Consider the following 24,445-nt stretch of genomic DNA (forward strand, 5'->3'; position numbering starts at 1 on the left):
AGGGAGTAGACCGCCTGCCGCTCGGCGGCTTGTCGGGGCTTGTGGCCATGTCCATGGAGATGTCGGAGGTGTCACCGCCTTTGATGCTCGTCAAGCTAAGGCTGGAGGCCGGCGATGATAACGAGCTCTAGGCGTTCGGATGGGAGGAGCTCAGGACGGAGCTTGGCGATGTGGTCATGGCATGGCATGGCTGAGAGGAATTGTGACAAGATGGGAGGTGGATGTATTCTAGCATGCCAGGAAGATGTAATTAGGACTCTGTGGCATTGTGTCCGATTGGAAGGTTGATTGTTAGTTCATTCACTCTAATTCTGACGACTGTGATTAGATTTTTTGGGGAATGAATCTAGATTTTCGTGTCTTTGTGATGCTACCTTGTAGGCTCTTGAATCAAACGATAATAACATTGGCACCTTGCCTTTTGGATATGTTAATCTTTTGACTATATGAACACATATCATGAACCAAAGGAACCTAAATTAACATAATAAAAATACCTAATTGTTCCCTCATTCAATTTAAGTGTGATTAGATTGTTTGCAACGAGTTGCTAGATTGTTCGTTGAATGATTTTCTATGATTCTTGCTTCAACTTGAAGGTTTGAATCTGACGATAATACTAGTATATGGCAGCTTTAGGTGACTTGATTCAGATTGTAGCAGTATTCGAACTTTCTGAAAGACAGTTTAATAATTTTCGCTTATACTCTATTCCAAGGCTTAAGGCTTTTTTTTTTTTTGAAATGTCAAAGCAAGTAAAGTTTGACCAAATTTCCAGAATAATCTATCAACAAACATAATATTTTGTAGATAGCACATGAAAATATATTTCATTAACTATTTAATAATATTAATTTTGTGTTTTGCATGTTAATGATTTTTGATAAAAACTTGATCAATTTAACATAGTTTAACTTTTTTTTAAAAATATATAGACCTTAAGCCTTGGGATAGGAACTTAGAAGATGCAACATGAGGACTTTCCAAAGACAATTGATGCTAACTGCCATGACAGCACATATAAGTAATGTTGGTTATACAGTACTATAAAAGTAGTACTCAGTAGGTGTTTCCGGCAAGCACAATAAGGGCATATGAATTCTGACCGAGATTAACTCTTACTATTACCTGCCAAATAGTCTCGAATTAAGTCGAATATATACACCACCCGGCGGTATATTTGTCATCTTCTTCCCTGGTAGGTACTGAACGAGCAGAAAACTCATCCAACATGCATATCGATCTTATTAAAAATTGACCGGAATTAACTCTTATTAATTGCCAAATAATCTCCAAGTATAATGCACACCACCTGGACGGTATACTGCTGCAACTGAACTAGGCGAAAATCCACCAAACTGCAAACTGTCTCTACGAATTAGTAATTTAGTATGCATAATGCAATGTGTATAGTTGAACCTGGACAGCAATTAGTGCACTATGTTATTGATAAGATTTGGAAATGTAACACGATTAAGGAATGAATTAATATTCTGTCTCAACATTCTCTGTTTGTGTTGCTTCTTAATTTCTTGTGGTAGCCAACTTCCATCTGACTTCCTTCATGCATGTTCTGTTTGCAAAGTCACCCCGGCTTCAGCCCCATCTCGGACGACGACGAGAAGCTTGTGGGAGTGGTGTGGTTCTCGAGGACCTCTTTTGGCTAGAGGGGGGGAGGGGGGGGATCTTTGGTTCGTCATGGAGCTTCATCGGAGGTTATTCCTTCTTTCTCTAGGATGGATGTGATCTTCTTGACCCATTCGCCAACTTTCCATCCGCATTCAACAACGGTATGCTGGTTTAGGTAGGAGCGGCAGTGGTGGCGCACCGTCGATACGGTCTGGAGGTTGAAGATAAAAGACATCTCAAGTATTTCTTTGTAATTTTCTTTTTTATTAAGGTGCTTTATACCGTTCGATGTTTCCCTTAATGCGAAGGTCCTTTTTCCTAAAAAAGAAGAAGAATGTAACTTCATTTTCCAGATCATTTTTCAGAATAGAGGTAGTACATCCCTAAAGATAGTTTAAACATTAAATATATGCTAATTTATTGGCCTTAACCGAGATTTTTCACACTCCTTCCATCCTATGAAGGTTGTCGGAGTATATGTTATATATCAAAGCAGGTTTTCTCCATCAACAAGTTAACAAGAAGGTTCATAGGTCAATTTTTTTTTATAGATTACCAAAGTTTTGAGGCGGTTGGCGTACTTTTTTTTTTTTTTTTTTTTTTTTTTTTTTGAGATGGTTGGCGTACTTGGTGGCCCATCTAGAGCAGAAAGCATATTCTGTTATAAATCAATCACAACGACTAAACCTCTAATCGCACATTACTCGGTCGATCCATCACATACCGTCCCCGGCCCTGCCGAAGATGGCAGAGACGACGGTGGCCGCCACCGGCGGCTCCGAGCCCTCGGAAGATGCGATACGGGAGATCCTCGCGCGCCTGGATGAGCCATCCACCCTTGTCCGATGCGCCGCCACGTGTGGTGGCGCGCCCTAGCGGCCGAGCCCGCCGTCCTCCGCCGCCTCTGGCCGGAGGGGGACCGCTCCTGCGTCGGCGTGTTCACCAACGAATGGCGCCGGGGAGAAGGGGTCTCCTTCGTCCCGGGGCCGGGATCGGCCCTCGGCGCCGGCCGCCGCCTCCTCAGCTCCTTCATCCCCGATGCCCCTGGCGTCTCGGATTGGGTGCACGTGCAGCCGCTCGGCTCGCACCACGGCCTCCTCCTCGTGCGCCTCCTCCCGCGCGGGCCCGGCACCATGCAGCTCGCCGTGTGCGATCCGCTCGCCGGCACGTGGGACGTTCTGCCCGCGCTAAGGGTGAGAGTAGCTCGCTACTTCCTAGGCTACGCCATTATTGCAGTAACCGGCGGTGCGGATCGTTCCTCGTCGTCGTCGCCGAGCAACTTCAGAGTGCTTGTTTTCAGGACAGTAGAGGAAGTTGCCGGAGAATACATCCTTCACACCTTCTCATCCGGCCAGCCAAGCTGGAGCGCTCCCGTCAAGTTCCCCGGTCGACATGTGGAGCACAGCCTGGAGGAAAACACCATTGCCCACGCGGACGCCGCCGTGTGCCATGGCGGTGTAGCGCACTGGTTATTCAAGAAGTCATTGGGATTGATCTACATCCTCGGTATCAATTCTGAAACTTGCCACATTGCCGCTGTGCTGCTCCGATTCCCGGGGAAGCATCACAAACAAATCCGGCTTACAACCACAGCCGATGGGACACTGTTGTCACTATGCACCTACGACAGAGACCGTCGGTTTGAGATCTGGGAGCAGCAACAGAGAGACGAGGATGGTACTGTAAGTTGGATCCGCGCTAAGGTGTTGAAGCTAAGGCTGCCGCTTCAAAGAGCGCGGCTCATGTGTTTGGGCGCGAGGAGCCGCAGGTTGCTCATGATGGACGGCCACCAGCGTGTCCATGTTTTGCACCTCGAAGGTGGAGCAATGGAGGAGATGGAAAACGAGTTTTACGACCCCAACCTCATTGCCGTGCCCATGGAGATTGATTGGCCCACCTTCCTCATATCTCGGCTTCGCCGCCTCGTGTAATCTTACTTTAATTGGAGGAAGAACATGCTGAATGTTTTATTCTTTTACTTTTCTTTTCTACGATATGTTAGATTAAATAAATTGCATTGGGTTGGCATGATAATAAAGTATACATTTTGGTTTTGATTGACTCGACCTAACGTAAAAATTCAGCCATAACTTGTTACGAAAACAAGAGCTCATATTCTGATGCTTTCTCCAGTGTCTACAACAATTGGCATCATCTCAACTATATTTCATATTGCAAGCCGTTGTGTTGTTAGAGACTAGTCCAAACCCGAACAGCAAATCACATTAGACGTAGTACATGGTGAATTTTACCGATCTTATCTGACTTTAAAAGCAAATTATCTGACTTACTTGAGAATAGGGTTGTTGTAATTGAAGTCCTGAGGTCACCGGCAGCGAGGTTTTGGCAGCGGTAATGCATGGAGAAAGAAGAAGAAGGACAACTGTTGGAGGGAGCTGTATGAAGTGAAATCTGGCGGCCATGGGTACTGGAATCACTCGTACAATTTACGCAAGGCCACCTCCAGCATCCGATACTTTTTGTAATGGTGTGTTGAGAACAGTTCATGAAGTTCTAGTAGAGAATTTCAAATCCGTAAATTGTACGAGTGATTCCAGTACCCACAAATGCTAACCCACATATTACCACTAATACACATAGGCAGTGTAAAAGTTTCAGGGTTATTGAGCTAGCCTTGCGCTGCTTGATAGTGATATTTGCATCACTTGGTTCTTCTTCAGGCTGGTCTAGCTCAGGTGAATGGGAACAGTTAAGATATTTAAATTTTGAGTGGTCGTTGAGCCTTGCACTTGCAGTAGCTAACATGAAATTGAAAATTTGATATTACTTGCTCTTAGGACCAAAAAGACCATTTACCACCACAATATTTTTAAAGACATGGTTCTCTGAATTTACTTTCAACTTTCTGAAACTATTTACCTTTGAACTTCTTACTGGGCATTTCAGTAGTAAAAGCAGGAGGTCTGTATTCCAGTTCCGGAAGTGCCTCACGTAAGATCTATCTTGTCCGACTGGTACGATTCGGACGTGGCTCAATCTGATTCCCTAATTCCTATTCTGCTGAGACAAAGAAAGGCCGCGTCGTATGAAAATCGTACAGAAAACGTTCGTGTGTATAGCATACTCTTCCAGTTCAGTTCCCACGGGAAAAGTCAGTCCCGTCGTTCTCACGGCGTCACTCAAAAGTCATTCTGTTTCAGACCGGACTAGAAACAGAGCCACTCAGTCCTCTTGGCCAGACACGGCGTCCGGCGACCTGTACCACCAGCCGGCCACCGCCACGTCGAGTGATCCGCGATCCAGGGAGTTGGCGATGCAACTAGGAGGAGGGGAAGAAGGCTGCAAGGATCCGGGCAACCCGCCGGCGACCGGCCACCAAGTCCGCGGCAGGGCCGCTCCATCTCCATCCCATTCGTCGCCGCCGTTCCCCTCCACCGAGCCATCGTCGTCCGAGGTTAGCTCCACTGCTCTTGCTTTTTCCGATCTTCCAGCAGTAGAAATTAAACGGAATCATGACGAACCTTAACTGAACCGTCTCACCCATATGTAGGAACATGAGGACGAGCAGCAGCAGCAGGCCGCGGCGAGCCTGCCGGAGGACGCCCTGGTCGAGATCCTGTCCCGGGTGCCCTACAGGTCGCTCCGCCGCTTCAGTTGCGTGTCCAAGCCGTGGCTTGCCCTCTGCTCCGATCCCAAGATCCGCAGGAGGTGCCCGCAGACCCTCTCCGGCTTCTTCTACTCCGGCCTCCGTGACATCAAGTTCCACAATTTGCTCGCGGGAGGTGCTCCCCCTATGCTCGATCCCTCCATGCCTTTCCTGCGCGAGAGCTACATGCTCGTCATACTCGTACAATGCTGCAACAGCCTTCTCCTCTGCCAGTGCATGAAATGGACTTCAGGGGGAGGATGCACCATTGATTACGTCGTCTGCAACCCCGCCACAGAGAAGTGGGATGTAATACCTCCTATAGCATTGCCGGGCCGAGAGGAACGCCCACTTGGTTATGTGGCGATGACCACTGTCTATTTAGGTTTTGACGCGGCCATTCCGTCCCGCTTTGTGCTGTTTGTGCCCCAGAGCAGCCATTGCGACGAAACTACAGAGGTTGCCATCTTCTCATCGCAAACTGGAAGATGGACTTCCGTGCAGAATGAGTGGGGCGACCAAATTATTCTGCATCCAAGTCGGGAATGCGTCTTCGTGAATGGGACTATGCATATCACTACCCTTTATTCCTCAGTAGCCACAGTCAACGCCGAGGGGAAAGTTTGGAGGAATATTAAGCTGCCATATGTAAAAAGCATTCATCCTTTAGCTGCTCCCGATTCCACTGGTCACTCTCAGGGACGCTTCTATGCGTGGCAGATAGATAATGATGGTGACTGTCAACTCTATGTTTGGGTTCTTGAGGATTACGACAGGGGGAAGTGGACCTTGAAGCACACCGTGGACGTTTTGGAACTGTTTGGAAGGCATCACCGCGAAGATGCCGAGTCCTATAACATGTTTGCAATTCACCCGGAACGTAATTTGATTTTCCTTGCTGATGGGAAAGAGATGGCGGTGTCATATGATATGGATGACCGCAAAGTGAATGTTATCTGCACTTCTGGAGAATTCGCGCAATTTGGTGGTCTACCTTATACTCCTTGTTTTGCGGAATGACCATCAGATGCTCACTAAGAGTCTGCAGCTTCACAATCTAGCACGGCAACAAGAATCGGTGGCCGCTATATATGAACCTATTATTCTTCTAATTTATGGCACTGGCTTGGAAATGTCGAATCTCTTTTCTCTGCAGTTTGCTGTTCCTGTATGTTGTTGTCCAGGTGCATGCCTGTTTGGGCTTTGAACAATGTTTGTTAGTCAAGACTTTCTAAGGGTAATGCTTAGTTGTGTCAGTGAATCTAGTCATTTAATCTGCTCGCTGTCATGTAGTACTACATATTGTGCCCACTTTAGCTCTTGATGTTGCCCCGTTCTTACTTCATTTTCAACATTTGAAATGCTTATGTGTGGATTTCCTCTTGTATATTGCAGCAAATAAAGGACAAACACACACACTTCTTAAAGCTCAGCTAGCAGGAAGCGATCACCACTTGCAAGGGCCCATCGTTTTGCTTCAGCTTTGATTTCACTAACGATCTGCTGAATGGGCCTACTTTTTTTCGAACACGCGACCATTCCTTTCCTTCTAGACCAACCAGGCAGTCAATATGATCAATGTGTTAAGTTTCTTTTTGCTGTCATTCTGGATGTTATTTATTGCTAGGTGCCACCATGAGCGAAGCTTTTGGTCTGTGCTGGGCGTAACTTGTACTAGTCCTGCCAATGAAAGAACTGAGCCCCAAATAATGTTTACAGTCAAAACACACGTTTAGGGTTTTCGTGGATGGAGCAACGCGCTCCCCACCTCTTCTATTTATATACTTGGCAGGTTACAATACAAGGCACATACGATACAAATATACACGTATGTGGACCGATCTCTTAACACTCCCCCTCAGTCTAAACTACTACTACATACAAGGTTTAGATTGGTTCGAAATCGGTCTAGCATCTGCCGCGTCGCTGGCTTAGTGAAGATATCAGCCAACTGATCATTAGAAGAGATAAACCTTACCACCAGAGCGCCATCAGCCACCTGCTCTCGCACAAAATGAAAATCAATCTCAATGTGCTTGGTCCTAGCATGGAAGACTGGATTCGCCGTCAGGTAGGTAGCACCCAAATTATCACACCATAAGATTGGAGCTTGCCGCTGGGTAACACCAAGTTCTCGAAGCAATGAACATACCCACATAGCTTCGGCTGCTCCATTTGCAAGAGCCTTATACTCTGCCTCCGTACTTGATCTGGAAACCGTGGGCTGCTTCTTCGAACTCCATGAAATAAGGTTCGGACCCACAAACACTGCAAAACCACTCGTAGAGCGTCGATCATCAACATCTCCTGCCCAATCTGCATCAGTAAGGATGCTCACACTCTGTTGCAGTGACCTCCTAATGCGAAGCCCTGTATCCAATGTTCCCTTGACATAACGAAGGATTCGTTTCACGGCCTCCCAATGCACTTCAGTGGGCTGAGACAAGAACTGACAAACCTTGTTGACAACAAAGGATATATCTGGACGTGTGAGAGTCAAATACTGTAAACTACCAACCACACTGCGATATCTGAAAGAATCCTCTGGACCAAGAAGTGCACGAGTGTCTCGAGCTAGCCTTTCAGTGGGCACCATTGGAGTGGAAGTGGGGTTGCAATTCTCCATATTAACCCGATGCAACAAGTCTAGCGCATACTTGCGTTGCATAAGTATCATGCCCCCGGAATTGTACGACGCTTCCAATCCAAGGAAATAGTCCAGAACACCAAGATCCTTGATAGGAAAAGTGGCAGACAGAGAGCGAACAAGACCCTCCACAACAGCAGCAGTGGAACCAGCAATGACGATGTCGTCGACATAGACCAACATGAAAACTTGAACACCACGCTGATTATAGATGAACAGGGACGTATCAGCCCGAGAAGGAAGAAACCCCAGCTGAAAAAGACGAGTACTCAAGCGAGCATACCACACACGAGGGGACTGCTTCAGACCATAAATAGCACGCTGCAACTTGCAGACATGAGAAGGGAAACGGACATCCTCAAAACCAGGAGGCTGCTGCATATAGACATCTTCTGTCAGAAAACCATGTAGAAAAGTATTGCTGACATCAACCTGACGAAGGATCCAGCCTCGAGAAACAGCAAGAGAGAGAACCAAGCGAATGGTGGCTGGTTTGACAACAGGACTGAAAGTGTCACCATAGTCGATGCCATGCTGTTGAGTGAACCCGCGAGCAACCAGGCGAGCTTTGTGCTTCTCAATGGAACCATCAGGACGATGCTTGGTTTTGAACACCCACTTGCTGCCAACAATATTAGTGCCAGGTGGGCGAGGAACCAGAGTCCAGGTCTTCGTCTGAGCAAGAGCAGTGAATTCATCAGCCATGGCGGCGCGCCACGCCGGTTCACGAAGAGCATCACGGTGAGACACCGGCGCTGCAAAGAGAGCACGACGATGAGTATCATATCGCACAGTGCCGTCGGTGTAATGCTTCTCACGACGAGTGTTGTCACGTAGTCGAGTAACCATGCCATGGCCAGGCTGTGAGGCCGGCGGAGCCGACTGCTCAGCGGACGGCCCGCTAGACGAAGGAGCTGGCGGTGGCGTGGGCGCGCCACACTCAGGCGATCCGGGAGAGGACGCAGGCGACGAGAGATGGCACGCCGAAGGCGGGGCCACATCCGTACCGTCGGAACCTGGAGGTGACGCGGCAGCATCAGCGCCGTGAAGACCCGATGGCGACGTGGCGGCGTCCGAGTGGGGCGCGGTCCCCGGGGCATGCACATGCACGTCCATAGCCGGAGGGACGTCGATCACCGCGGCATTCTGCACAGGAAGAGAAACAGCTGGAGAGGACAGGTTAGTGGACAGGTAAGACAGGTCATATTGACGCACATGATCACTCGTAGCCGGTTCAGTGACAGGAAAACTAATAGCTTCACGAAGTGTTGGAATATCAACCGTAACCCCAGGAGTGGCATACGGGAACACGGATTCATCAAAAACGACGTCACGGGAGATGTAGATACGACCCGTGGATTTATCAAGACACTTGTAGCCCTTGTGCATAGGACTATAGCCCAAGAAAACACACATCTTGGATCTGAACTCGAGTTTGTGAGCATTATACTTGCGAAGACTCGGCCAACATGCGCAGCCAAAAATACGGAGAAAATCGTAATTGGGCTGAATTTTGAGAAGGCGGAAAAGTGGTGTTTCTTTGTTAAGAACAGGTGTAGGCATGCGATTAATTAAGTAGCAAGCCGTCAGGAAGGCCTCATCCCAGAAGCGTAAAGGGAGAGAGGAGTGGGCGAGCAAGGCAAGGCCTGTCTCGACCAAGTGACGGTGTTTGCGTTCAGCGACACCGTTTTGCTGAGAGGTATGGGGGCAAGAGACACGGTGTGAGACACCTGTGTGCTGAAAATACTGATGAAGTTTATGATATTCACCGCCCCAATCAGATTGGACGGCTTTAATTTTGGTGTTCAGAAGAAGCTCAACATGAGCCTGAAAAGCATAAAATACCCGTTCAACATCAGATTTATGTTTAAGGAGGTAGATCCAGCAAAAACGAGAATAGTCATCGATAAAGCTAACATAATACTTAAAACCACCGGAAGAAGCAATAGCAGGACCCCAAACATCAGAGTGTATAAGTTCAAGAGGCATAGTGGTAACACGCTGAGACAAAGTATATGATAGTTGATGACTTTTGGCACACTGACAAGCATCACAAACCAAACGAGGACTAGTGGAAGTACAGGATAAATCATGGTTCTTAACAATAGTGTGAACAATATTATTTGTGGGATGACCTAGACGCTGATGCCACTGAGACGATGAAGTCTTGGCACCGGAAAGAGCATGACGAGTGGGCGGCGCAAACGCCCGGCTAAACGGAACGGGGTAGAGTCCGCCATGACTTCTACCGTGAAGCAGAATTCTCCGGGAGACCTTGTCCTTAACACAGAAAAAATATCGGTGAAATTCAACAAAGACATCATTGTCACAGACAAGTCGATAAACAGAGAGAAGATTCTGACTAATATGTGGGACGTGAAGGATATTATTCAGTTTTAGTTGTGAACCGGCTAAAGAAGAGTGACCAATGTGGGCAATAGACAAACCTGCACCGTTGGCCACCTGAACCTGATCCGTCCCACCATAGCGCTCCTGCATGTGAAGACGCTGAAGATCATTTGTCAGATGATCCGTCGCCCCAGTATCCATCATCCAAGGCGGAGAGCTGGTCGATGCCGAGTTGCCTGCACGCTGCTGATTGTTGCCGGCGCGGCTGCCGGTTGCTTCGCCGCGCACGAAGTCGGGGTTGAAGCGGTTCCGACAGTCATCGGCAGTGTGCCCCCAATAGCCGCAGATTTGACACTGCGGGCGCTGACGCCGGCGTCCTCCATTCTGGCCGCGGTTGCCACCGCCGCCGTAATTGCCGCCAGTTGGGCGACTGTTGCCGTTGCCGCCCGCAGGCGGGCCGTAGGGCTGGGCGTGGCCACCTGCTGGCGACCCATAGCCGCCTCCACCGTTGCCGCCGTAAGTCTGGCGGCCGCTGTTGCCCCCGCCATAACCAGGCTGAGAGCCTCCGCCAGAGAAGGCGGGCGAGGGCGCGCGGGGCTGCCAGGGAGCACCACCGCGAGCAGCAGCATTGGCAGACGAGGTCCACTCCTCAGTCTCAGCCAGCTGCGACAGCTGCAGGCCCTCGTAGTTCAGGACCATGGAATAGAACTCGGCGGCGGTCACCACCCTGGTGATCATGTTCAGAGATGCCGCGATCGGATTGAAAGCGGAGCCGAGGCCGGTAAGCATGTAATCGATGATTTCATCGTCACGAAGAGGAGACCCGGCGGTGGCCATGGCGTCAGCCAGAGCCTGCACCTTATGCATATACTCGCTTGCAGTCGCATCGCCCTTCCGTAGCCCTTGAATTTGGCGACGGAGATGCCTGACTCCAGCTCGGCTCTGCGCAGAAAACATGGCTTGGATTGCCGTCCAAGCCGCGGCCGCCGTCTTGCAGCCGAGGAGCTGGCTCGCGATCTCCTCGGTCATGGAGGAGAGGAGCACGCCCAAGACCTTCTGGTCCTGAGTCCACCACGTACCATACGCGGGGTTGTCAACCTGCCGAGCGGCGTCGCCGGTGCCCTCGGTGATGGTCTTGGCTGGCGCCGCCATCGTGCCGTCGAGGTAACCATGGAGCGAAGCCCCGGAGATGTTGGTGAGCGTGAGAGCACGCCACAGAGCGAAGTTGTTGCGGTCGAGTCGAATCCCGACGAGGGGAACCGTGGGAGCAGCCGTCGGCACGGGCGGAGAGACGAGCGGTCCGATGACAGAAAGCTGCATCGCGGCGCCGGAGGAGTCCATCGGAGAGGGCGGCGGCGATGAGATCGGATCGGGAGAGGGGAGACCCGTGCGGCGGCGGTAGGCTCTGATACCAAGTCAAAACACACATTTAGGGTTTTCGTGGATGGAGCAACGCGCTCCCCACCTCTTCTATTTATATACTTGGCAGGTTACAATACAAGGCACATACGATACAAATATACACGTATGTGGACCGATCTCTTAACATTTACGACTGCACATCCTACAAATAGATGTTGATGATCTTCCTCCGCTGTGTTACAGAACACACAATTGTTATTGTGTGGTAAAACCACACCTGGCCAGCCTGTCTGAAGTCCATGCTCTATCCCTGATGAAAAGCCAGCAAGCAAGCTTGCAACGCAAAGGTGCCCATGAGCCCCAGATCGCCTTAGCTGTATCACAGTTCGTCCACGTTTTGAAATGTGCTACATAGACAGATTTTGTTGTGAAATTTCCTTTTGGGTTCCATGTCCAAGTCCAGGCGTCCTCCACATCCTGGGTTAGCTGTATGTTGTTCACTTCCTCCCAAATGTTCATGACTTGTAGAAAGGCTCTAATATTCATTGGTTTCTTGATGTCATCTAGCCATGTGCCGTTTACAACCGCCTCAGCCACGGTTCTTCTAGCTCTGACTGACGGAGAAATCAGAGGAACGACCTGTGGCGCAATTTGTTCTATGGTTCTTCCGTTCAACCATTTATCTGTCCAAAAATAACATCTCCTTCCATTGCCTACGACCACTGTTGAACCAGCGTTAAAAAGATCCATGTCCTTCTCTTCTAAAGGCACAGGAAGAGAACACGACAACACACTGTAAAGCTTACTGAATATCCAAGGTCGCCACAACACACAGTAAAGCATATTGAATGTCGGAAAAGGAAGTACATGATAAACTTAAACAACAAGCAAACAAATCTCTAAGTATTCAGGGTACATCAAAAACACTTCAGCATCTCACTATAGTGGTCCTCCAGAGACCTCCTGCTTTTACTACTGAAATTCACATTATGAAGTTCAAAGGTAAATAGTTTCACTTGTTCAGAAAAAAAGGTAAATAGTTTCAGAAAGTTGAAAGTAAATTCAGAGAACCACGTCTCTACAAATATTGTGGTGCTAAATGGTCTTTTTGGTCATAAGAGCAAGTAATATCAAATTTTGAATTTCATGTTAGCTACTGCAAGGGTCAACAACCACTAAAAATTTGAATATCTTAAGTATTCCCATTCAGCTGAGCTAGACCAGCCTGAAGATGCCGATTGTTGTAAGCAATGTAGAAAGCATCAGAATATGAGCTCTTGTTTTCTTAACAAGTTGTGGCTGAATTTTCAGACTTGGAATTTAGAGCTTAGCTCGAGTCAATCAAAATGAAAATGTATACTTTATTATCATATCAACCCAATGCATTCATATGATTTATTTAACCTAGCAGTTCGTAGCAAAAACAGAAAAGAATAAAACCTTCAGCATGTTCTTCGTCCAAAGTAAAGATTACACGAGGCGGCGAAGTCGAGACATGAGGAAATTGGGCCAATCAATCTCCATGGGCACGGCAATGAGGTTGGGGTCGTAAAACTCGTCTTCCATCTCCTCCATTGCTCCACCTTCGAGGTGCAAAACATGGACACGCAGGTGGCAGTCCATCAAGAGCAACCTTCGGCTCCTCGCACCCAAACACATGAACCGCGCTCCTTCAAGCGGCAGCCTTAGCTTCAACACCTTAGCGCGGATCCAACATACAGTACCATCGTCGTCTCTCCGTTGCTGCTCCCAGATCTCAAACCGACGGTCTTCGTCGTAGGTGCAGAGCGAGAGCAGCGTCCCATCGGCTGTGGTTGTAAGCCGGATTTGTTTGTGGTGCTTCATCCCCAGGATCCGGAGCAGCACTGCGGCAACGTGGCCAGTTTCAGAATTGATACTGAGGATGTAGATGAATTCCGACGAGTTCTTGAATAACCAGTGCGCTGCTACACCGCCATGGCACACGGCGGCGTCCGCGTGGGCAATGGTGGCTTCGTCGAGGCTGTACTCCACACGTCCGGGGAACTTGGTGGGAGCGCTCCAGCTTGGCTGGCCGGACGAGAAGGCGTGAAGGATGTATTTTCCGGCAACCTCATGTGCCGTCCTGAAAACAAGCACTCTGAAGCTGCTCGGTGACGACGAAGATGAGGAACGGTCCGCACCGCCGGTTGCTCCAATAATGGCGTAGCCTAGGAAGTAGCGACCTACTCTCACCCTTAGCGCGGGCAGCACGTCCCACGTGCCGGCGAGCGGATCGCACACGGCGAGCTGCATGGTGCCGGGCTCCCGCGGGAGGAGGCGCACGAGGAGGAGGCCGTGGTGCGAGGCGAGCGGCTGCACCGAATCCGGTACGCCGGGGGCATCGGGGATGAAGGAGCTGAGGCGGCGGCGGCCGGCCCCGAGGGCCGATCCCGGGCCCGGGACGAAGGAGACCCCTTCTCCGCGGCGCCATTCGTTGGTGAACACGCCGACGAAGGAGCAGCCCGGGTCCGGCCAGAGGCGGCGGAGGACGGCGGGCTCGGCCGCCAGGGCGCGCCACCGCCTGCACGTGGCGGCGCAGCGGACGAGGGTGGATGCCTCCTCCAGGCGCGCGAGGATCTCCCGTATCGCATCTTCCGAGGGCTCGGCGCCGGCGGTGGCGGCCACCGTCGTCTCTGCCATCTTCTGCAGGGCCGGGGACGGTTTGTGATCGATCGATCGGGTAATGTGCGATTACAGGTTTAGATGTTGAGATTGATTTATCGATGTACGCGTAGGATTAGACATTGTTGGAAGAGATATATGCACGCGCACCAATCTTGTTTTTTTCTTTTTTTTGAAATAACGCGCACCAATTTTGTTAATTGTTGCGCTATATAGGCCCATGCGGCATAAAAACGTCCGATATAGCGCGCGTGGGAGGGAATGTGACGCTCCAGCAGACGCGGTAAACAGCGCGGCGCTGTAAAAAATTTAGAGCGCACGGCGTTTTGCACAAACCGGAGCGGCATATCTGGCGCGTCGGCTACAGCGCGCGGCAACGCTCGTCCAAGCGCGAAAAATCCCCCGCGCTGAAACTTCCTCTTCCGCGTCGCTGCCCCGAGCGCCCAATCCGTCATCTCCGCGCGCCGCCGGCGATCCCGACGATGGACGACCCCTCCGGCAACCCGCCGACCCCTCCCTACTCTGTCCCACCCTCCGCCGCCGCCACTTCCGCCGCGCCACCGCCAAACCCTAGCGGCGGCGCCGACGGCGGCAACCCAACGGCTGCTGCGCGCGCGCTCTTCGTCCCGCCGCGCATGATGGAGAAGAAAAAGCATCAGAATATGAGCTCTTGTTTTCTTAACAAGTTATGGCTGAATTTTTAGACCTGTAGCAGAGCTTAGGTCGAGTCAATCAAAATCAAAATGTATACTGCAGTTTATTTAACCTAGCGTATATCGTAGAAAAAGAAGTACAGTAAAAGAATAAAACATCCAGCAAGTTCTTCCTCCAATTAAAGTAACATTACACGAGGCGGCCAAGCCGAGAGATGAGGAAGCTGGGCCAATCAATCTCCATGGGCACAGCAATGAGGTTGAGGTCGTAAAACTCGTCTTCCATCTCCTCCATTGCTCCACCTTCGAGGTGCAAAACATGGACACGCAGGTGGCAGTCCATGATGAGCAACCTTCGGCTCCTCGCGCCCAAACACATCAGCCGCGCTCCTTCAAGCGGCAGCCTTAGCTTCAACACCTTAGTGCGGATCCAACGTACAGTACCATCCTCACCTCTCTGTTGCTGCTCCCAGATCTTAAACCGACGGTCTCCGTCGTAGGTGCAGAGCGAGAGCAGCGTCCCATCACCTGTGGTTGTAAGGCGGATTTGCTTGTGATGCTTCGTCCCCGGGAACCGGAGCAGCACTGCGGCAACGTGGCCAGTTTCAGAATTGATACCGAGGATGTAGATCAATTTCGATGAGTTCTTGAATAACCAGTGCGCTGCTACACCGCCATGGCACACGGCGGCGTCCGCGTGGGCAATGGTGGCTTCCTCGAGGCTGCCCTCCACATGTCCAGGGAACTTGGTGGGAGAGCTCCAGCTTGGCTGGCCGGACGAGAAGGCGTGAAGGATGTATTCTCCGGCAACCTCCTGCCTGAAAACAAGCACTCTGAAGCTGCTCGGCCACGACGATGAGGAACGATCCGCACCGCCGGTTGCTGCAATAATGGCGTAGCCTAGGAAGTAGCGACCTACTCTCACCCTTAGCGCGGGTAGCACGTCCCACGTGCCGGCGAGCGGATCGCACACGGCGAGCTGCATGGTGCCGGGCTCCCGCGGGAGGAGACGCACGAGGAGGAGGCCGTGGTGCGAGGCGAGCGGCTGCACCCAATTCGGTACGCCGGGGACATCGGGGATGAAGGAGCTGAGGCGGCGGCGGCCGGCCCCGAGGGCCGATCCCGGGCCCGGGACGAAGGAGACCCCTTCTCCCCGGCAGCATTCGTTGGTGAACACTCCGACGAAGGAGCGGCCCGGGTCCGGCCAGAGGCGGCGGAGGACGGCGGGTTCGGCCGCTAGGGCGCGCCACCGCCTGCACGTGGCGGCGCAGCGGACGAGGGTGGATGGCTCCTCCAGGCGCGCGAGGATCTCCCGTATCGCATCTTCCGAGGGCGCGGCGCCGGCGGTGGCGGCCGCCGTCGTCTCTGCCATCTTCGGCAGGGCCGGGGACGGTTTGTGATCGATCGGTCGAGTAATGCGCGATTAGAGGTTTAGCTGTTGAGATTGATTTATCTATGTACGCATAGGATTAGCCGTTATTGGTGGAGATATATGCACGCGCAACAATCTTTTTTTTTAGATCAACGCACCAATCTAGTTAGTAATTGAGGGAGCTCCTCGCCACCGACCTGGTCGGTGGGTGGAAGGCACCGCACACCCCCCACGATCCAGTAATTTAGTGGGCCGCGGCCCATTGCATCAGGTGAGTTTTTTTTTCTTCCTTTTTCTTCTTTCTTTTCTGTTTTTTCTTTTCTGTTTATATTTTCGTTTTTTAAAATCTAACACTTTTAAAAACTTTTTTTGAGAAAAAGTTTTTCATAAAATTTGAACAGTTTTCTGAAATTAAAACAGTTTTTAAATTTGAACATTTTTTGGATTTGAATATTTTCAAAATTCGAAATTTGAACAATTTTTTAACTCGAATAATTTTCAAAATTGAACGTTTTTTGAATATGAACAAATTTCGAATTTGAACCACTTTTCGATTTGAACGATTTTCATATTTGAACAATTTTCAAATTTGAACGGTTTTCTAATTTGAACGGTTTACAAATTTAAACAGTTTTCAAATTTGAACATTTTTTAATTTAAACATTTTCTCAATTTGAACAATTTTTTAAAATCAAAATTTTCGAATCTAAAAAAATATAAAAAAACCGAAAACAGAAAAAAGAAAAGAAAACAGAAAAAAGAAACCAGAAAAGATAAAAAAGAAAAAAGAAAAAACGAGGCTAAACAGCCACAAATGGGCCTGGCCCATACCCGACCAGGGGGTGTGCGCTGGCCGGTAGCCACCGACCTGGTCGGTATATAGGTTTTGCCGTAATTGATGCCGTCCGGGAATTATGGGAGGGTCAGCTGGTTAGCTCGAGTTGGTGGCTACCCCGTAACCCGGGTTCGAATCTCCTCGAACACGGATTTGTAGCTCACTTAGCTTCTTCTACAAGAATATGCCTGGGATGCTAGTGTCCATGGATCTTGTTTTTTTTTTATTGATGTCGCCTGCTCTACATGGGCCGCCAAGTACGTCAGATCAATGATACATGAGATGAAAATAAGGGGGACTATTTAATCCAAAAATCTCCTCAAAACTTTGGTAATCAATAAAAAAAACTTTTGACCTAAGACCTTCTTGTTGATGAAGAAAACCTGTCTTGATATAACATACTCCCTCCATTTCATGGAGGTTATCTTAGTTCAGACAACCTTTAGGATGGAAGAAGTATGTTAAAAATCTTGGTTGGCACCAATAAATTAACATGCATTTAGTGTCTAAACTTTAAACTATCTTTAGTGATGTATTACCTCTGTTCTGTAAAATGATTTGGAAAACAAAGTTACCTTTGAAGATTAAGGTCTTCACCTGGTATTTTCGCGTGTGGGGGGGGGGGGGGGGTTACTAAGAATAACTTTGCAAAATGTAATTGGCGAGACAATAAAATATCTATTCTTTTACTATTAATTTCGCTATATCTATATGGTAAATCATCCAAATAGGTTCTTGGCTAATTGGCTAAATGGAGTGGATCATACTTTAAACTACCTATTAGGGTGGAAACGCTGGTTGTTAATTGTTTCATCACTTTGGCTATGTAGAAATACCAAGGTTTTTAACAATAAAAATGCTCCTCTTATGCAATTTATCTATCGGTGTAGCTATTTGCTCCGTTCATGATCACCACTTTAGTCTTCGGTATATGGAGGGATTGCGACCTTTTTACAGAGGTATCTACACAGTTGGAGAATATAGTGAAGAAATTTACTACCCAACATAAGTGGCAACATAGTCTGAGGCTTGCCCCACCTCCATAGGCTTCGATGCAGTATCATGAGTGTTTATATGTATTGCGCCTTTTATCATTTTCTGTAATCAAATGTTGGATTGTGTGTGGTTGTGTGCATCGTATCTATATAGAGACCGGATGTTAGTTGAAACCTATTAAATAATAAAACACTATTTATCTATAAAAAATGCTCCGTTCTAAAATGTAAACTTTTTAGAAGAAGGTAGTAGTTCAGAATCAACGGAGGTGGATAAAAAGGCGAAGGAAAAGCGGGGAGAGCAGGTGTCATGGGCCTTAAGAAAGTGTCGGATGTCAGCAATGATGTGGCCGAATGAGATATTGGCAGCGACACAGACCTGGTCAAGGCAAGGAAGAAGAAGGTTTCATGGTAGGTCTTATTCTCAATATCTTCGACCACAATTGCCTGGAAGCCGTGTATTTTAAACATAAGGCCTAAGCCCAGCTTTAAATTAATAAAGTCGTGAAACCGGCAGATACAGAGTGCTTACAGTGCTTACAGAGCATACACAGCTTACAGGGCACAAAGAAATAAGCAAACAAAGGATAAAAAAACAAGAAGCTTCTCTTGAGACGCCGAGGCCATCATCTTCTCGAACGCTGACACGACGAGAAGCATGGGCAGTAGGGAGCATCATCCGTAGACACCTTTGCTTGCATCGCTACCACATGAATGAAAGAAGACTAGCTCGCCGTCTCTGACTACGAAGAGGGATCCCATCCCCCTCGCCTCGAATCGTTGGACGCCGCACCTTTGGAAGGTAGAGGTTCCCCCAAGAACACTCCATAGCAGAGTCGACACAAAGTTCATAGAAGAGACCAAGACCAGCTGCCGCACCAGATACTGATGTCTACGGGTGCTTCTATTCTTGTAGACAGTGTTGGGCCTCCAAGAGCAGAGGTTTGTAGAACAGCAGCAAGTTTCCCTTAAGTGGATCACCCAAGGTTTATCGAACTCAGGGAGGAAGAGGTCAAAGATATCCCTCTCAAGCAACCCTGCAATCACGATACAAGAAGTCTCTTGTGTCCCCAACACACCTAATACACTTGTCAGGTGTATAGGTGTTGGAGATATGCCCAAGAGGCAATAATAAAAGTAGTTATTATATATCTTTATGTTTATGATAAATGTTTATATACCATTGACATGGGCATACCCTTCGGGTACCCATTATTAGTATACCCGGCTCGGCCCAATATGGAGAAGACTCAATATGGAGAAGGCCCAACAAGGCAACCCGAAGAAGTAGTCGACTAGGACTCTTGTAAAACCCTAGGCTGGTTGCATATATAAAGCTAGCCGGGGCACCCGAAATAGAGGAGAACGAGATAGGACAACGGATAGACATAATATAGACAACATAGCTCCGCCTACGGCGGCACCACGTAAACACATCTATGATCATATCTTGGATTGCTAGCAGCACGTAGGGATCCTCCACCGAGGGGACCCGAAGCTGGGTACGTCGTGTGCCTAATCTCGCTCCCGGAATCTCCATCGTCGCTCTCCCGAAACCCAAGTCTACAATATGTAGGCATTGGCGAGGTGATCCCTTGTCAATTGGCGCCGTCTGTGGGAAACGCGACGCTGGATTTTGTTATCTGGGCGAGATCCCTCTACATCATCGTCAAGTTTGACATTGGCTGATTCATGTACGCTGGCGTCTTCAAACTCGCCGTGACTCCGTTGAAGTATCTAACAAGCAAATCGGCGCGAGGCGAGGATCACAAGGAGGGGCTCGCGTGGCCAGCAGCAATTGTTAAAATACGCATGAGCCAGTCAAAATTCGTCGAGAAGCCGTGCAAGGTGCAGACGAGTAGCAGCAGCGAGAAAAGGCTTCAAAGGAATCCAAAGGCTCGTACGACAGCCTGGCCGGCAGCCGACCGGTCAAATCAATCGGCTTGCCTAGCACACTTGATGAGCCCATGAGCTTCACGGCCGACCATCCAATCCCATCTATCTCTCTCTTATCAATCATGTTATTAATTATTTAATACAAAAGCTAACTCTTTGCATGCATATTGATTATATATGAGGAACAAGACAAACAGAGCAAGATCAGATTATTACCCGCACGTCGCAATATTGAGGAAGTGGCAAAGAATCAGAAGAAAATAATCATTAGAATTATCGGGAGCTTACGACACGTCATCTGGCAATCGCCTTTGCACCCGAAGTATTGTGACTCCTCAGGGCGGAATTCTTTCGGATGAACATTAAACAATTTTGTCGACCTCGTCCGTATCGTCGCCATTTTTCGTCTAAATGGGGTTCAACCTCGCCGTCACAAACTTGCCATCCAATACAAACATATCATCACGGTTCCACTTCATTGGTTGCGTCCGCTTCATCGACTCCGTCAGTCGGAGGACCTGCTCTCATGTCGGCTCCGCCGCACCCGATAAAAAAGCTAAGTGTTCCTCTTTCAAGAGTCAATTATTATTTACTTTCGTCACACCGGAATACTCGGGGCTGCGTCTTTACTTCGTTACCACAAATATACTCGGTTACTTGGTGAATTTCTTTTCTCCGGCTCTGGATATATCTTCCCCGGCTTAGTGAAATTATCTTCTTCGGCTCAGTGGATTCATCTTCTTCGGCTTATTGGATTTTGTCTTTGTCGGATTCATCTTATAAGGTTATAATTGGTTTTCTCTAATACAATAATACCCGACGCGAGTTCCGGGTCGGTGGATTTATGAATATTACTGGGTTTATTTTCTTCGGGTCAATGGATTCATCTTTTATGGTCATCTTGGATTCATCTTCTATGGTTATTATTGGAAATATTTTCTTTGGGTCAATGGATTCATCTTATATGGTTATCTTGGATTCATCTTCTATGGTTATGACTGGATTTACTTTCTTCGGGTCAATAGATTCATCCTTTATGATATCAGCGGATTCATCTTCAATATATGCTTCATGGTTAATGGCGTAATCTTCAACGCGGATTCATCTCAAGTACTTCATCTCGGACTTCATCTTCAGTATTTCATCCTTAATGGCCTTCTTTCGGCGACACAGATAATACTCGGGGGCTCGACAAAGACTTCGCCGCGAGTAACAACTGTGACACGACATCTAAGCAACAATCATGACAACACCCCAGAAGCGCTCGGGGGCTCGAATATTTCTTCATTAACAATATGGCGGCATCTACTTTCGCTATTTGGTGGTTTTTACTTCAGCTCGACTTCTTATCTACACTTGAAGACTTCATCACGTATCGACTTCGTCGTGTCCAAAAAGCTAAGTGTTCTTTTATTTTGCACAAAGTTGATTATCGTTTACTTTCGTCGCACCCGACACTTGGGGCTGCGCGGCATAGATTCACTTTACATATCATCAAATCCGAGCATCTAACACCGCATGCGAAAAAGAGAGTCAAGGAAAAGATAGAAAAAGTTTGTTTATTTGTGCAGGAGATAGCAAATTTCAAAGTATATAAAGGAGCACCCGACGAAATCAAAAGAGCACCCGACGAAATCTTCTTCAGGGAGGAACCCGATAAAATTGTGAGAGAACCCGACGAAATTTTTCTTCAAAAGAGAACCCGAAGAAATTTTCCTGAAGGAGGAACCCGAAGAATTGTCCTCAAATAGGACCCGAAGAAATTTTCCTGAAGGTGGAACCCGAAGAATTGTCCTCAAGCTCAGGACTCGGAAGAAATTTTCTCGAAGGAGGAACCCGAAGAATTGTCCTCAAGGAGGACCCGAAGAAATTTTACTGAAGGAGGAACTCGACGAAATTATCATCAAGGAGAAACTAAAAAAAAAGAAAAAGAAGAGGAGTAAAAAAAGGGAGGAAAAAAAAGAGGATGGACAAATCTTCGGGTCCATTGACTCGTCATTTGTTACGAGCAAGAGCATCGGCGATGTGCCGACGACAATATAGAAGAACCAATATATTCGACTAGTCTCATCAAGCCCGAGAGAAAAATATAGAAGAACCCGCAAAATGGGTCATTGCATCGGCCGAACAAGGCACTCGACAATATATTCTCGGAACGCCAAAGTTGCGATCAATTTCTGAATGCCGCAAATTTGCGAAGGTAAGACCCCAGATCCGTTACGTGTGGGCGTGGCATCGCCGAAGACTGCGCTCTGCTACTTTTATCCGTATCAACGAGATATGAAGAAAAATCCTAACGGACGCGTTAGGTACCCGATAAAATATGACTGGGACTCGACGGAATGGTAAGACCTTAAGCGGCACTGTCGAGTTAACACCGGTATCCCGAGATCATGTCCGGGGACGTGATCTTGAAGTAGGTTTTGCGGATTGCCACTAGAGCGGTTAACTAGTACACGATCCATCAGATGAACTAGCCCCAACTACCATTATCCCTGTACAATATAGATATGGATGTCAAATAAAAATAGCAACGGCCTGGAGTCGACAAAAAGAGGGGCTGCGCCAAGTTGTTTATCGAGTAGTACAACTTGAGCCTATGCCTAGGTGCAAACACCTGCTCATAGGCTCGGGGGCTACTCTTATCGAGAGTATTGTTCACCCTCCCGATAGAGAAAGAGGAAAAATTGTGGAGTAAATTACAAGCAAGTTGAGCCTACACCCAAGTGCAAACACTTGGCTGTAGCCTCGGGGGCTACTCCCATCGGGAGCGCTGGTCGCGCACCCGATAGAAAAATAACTTCGACAACATCTATGACAATCAAGGTTTGTAGACTCAACTCGATTCTACGACTCGAGTGGAGCCTACTCCCATCGGGAGCACATGGATTTCATCAATTCTTCTGGAAATATAGTTAAGTTCTTCATCGAGTAGTACAACTTGAGTCTATGCCCAAGTGCAAGCACTTGCCCATAGACTCGGGGGCTACTCCCATCGGGAGCTGCTGCCGCGCACCCGATAATTTCAAGAATCGTCGACATCATCTACGCTACACGTGATCTGCGACATGGACCTCGCCTTGTATTTTCTTCGACTTCGGAGATTGTTATGCTTGGAGTTTCTACGCAAGTCTTCGACTTCCCTATAAACTCGGGGGCTACGACATGGGCATACCCTTCGGGTACCCATTATTAGTATACCCGGCTCGGCCCAATATGGAGAAGACTCAATATGGAGAAGGCCCAACAAGGCAACCCGAAGAAGTAGTCGACTAGGACTCTTGTAAAACCCTAGGCTGGTTGCATATATAAAGCTAGCCAGGGCACCCGAAATAGAGGAGAACAGATAGGACAACAGATAGACATAATATAGACAACATAGCTCCGCCTACGGCGGCACCCTGTAAACACATCTATGCTCATATACTGGATTGCTAGCAGCACGTAGGGATCCTCCACCGAGGGGACCCGAAGCTGGGTACGTCGTGTGCCTAATCTCGCTCCCGGAATCTCCATCGTCGCTCTCTCCCGAAACCCAAGTCTACAATACGTAGGCATTGCCGAGGTGATCCCTCGTCACCGGTCCCAGGTAACTAAGTACTTTTCTGTTGCCGTTGTGTGTGTGTTCGAAGCTATTTCCTTTAGATCCTGCAATTGCATCTTTTTGTTTCTTGTTTACACTAGTTAGGCATAATGGAAAACAACAAAAATATGAGAGATCTTTATGAACTTTATCTTGAATTAGGACATGATGTGTTTGAAGAGAGAATTAAAAAACCCATGGAACTTTATATGCATGCTAATGGGAATGTTATTAATATGAATGCTTTGAACACTATTGTTGCTAATGCTATGGAAAATTCTAAGCTTGGGGAGGTCGGTTTTGATGAAAATGATCTCTTTAGCCCTCCGGGTATTGAGGAGAAAGTTTATGTTGATTATGATATGCCTCCCATATATGATGATTATAATGATAGTGGTCTTTTGGTGCCGCCTACTATGGAGAGTAAATTTAATTATGATTATACTATGCCTCCTATATATGATGATGAGAATAATAATGATAGCTACTTTGTTGAATTTGCTCCCACTACAAGTAATAAACTGATTATGCTTATGTGGAGCGTAATGATACTTTTATGCATGTGAATAAGAATGCTTTATGTGATAGTTATATTGTTGAGTTTGCTCATGATGCTACTGGATATTATTATGAGAGAGGAAAATATGGTTGTAGAAATTTTCATGTTACTAAAACACCTCTCTATATGCTGAAAATCTTGAAATTGTGCTTGTGTTACTTTTCTATGCTTGTTGCATTATGCCTACATGACTTGTTTATTTACAAGATTCCTATGCATAGGAAGCATGTTAGGCTTAAATTTGTTTTGAACTTACCTTTTGATGCTCTATTTTGCTTCAACTCTTATTTCTCGCGAGTGCATCATTAAAACTGC

The 24,445-nt window shown here is 47.9% G+C and overlaps 1 protein-coding gene across 1 annotated transcript; it reads left to right on the plus strand.

Annotated features, from left to right (window-relative positions):
* The first annotated feature begins 4,903 nt into the window (after positions 1 to 4,903).
* LOC124697578 (F-box protein At5g07610-like) lies at positions 4,904 to 6,294 on the plus strand. Its single transcript, XM_047230148.1, has 2 exons — positions 4,904 to 5,044; positions 5,141 to 6,294. Exons 1-2 carry the CDS (start codon positions 4,904 to 4,906, stop codon positions 6,254 to 6,256), a joined length of 1,257 nt encoding a protein of 418 aa, XP_047086104.1. The 3' UTR covers positions 6,257 to 6,294.
* The last annotated feature ends 18,151 nt before the right edge of the window (positions 6,295 to 24,445 follow it).

The sequence above is a fragment of the Lolium rigidum genome, chromosome 3 (genome assembly GCF_022539505.1).
Source record: "Lolium rigidum isolate FL_2022 chromosome 3, APGP_CSIRO_Lrig_0.1, whole genome shotgun sequence".
Classification (NCBI taxonomy): domain Eukaryota; kingdom Viridiplantae; phylum Streptophyta; class Magnoliopsida; order Poales; family Poaceae; genus Lolium; species Lolium rigidum.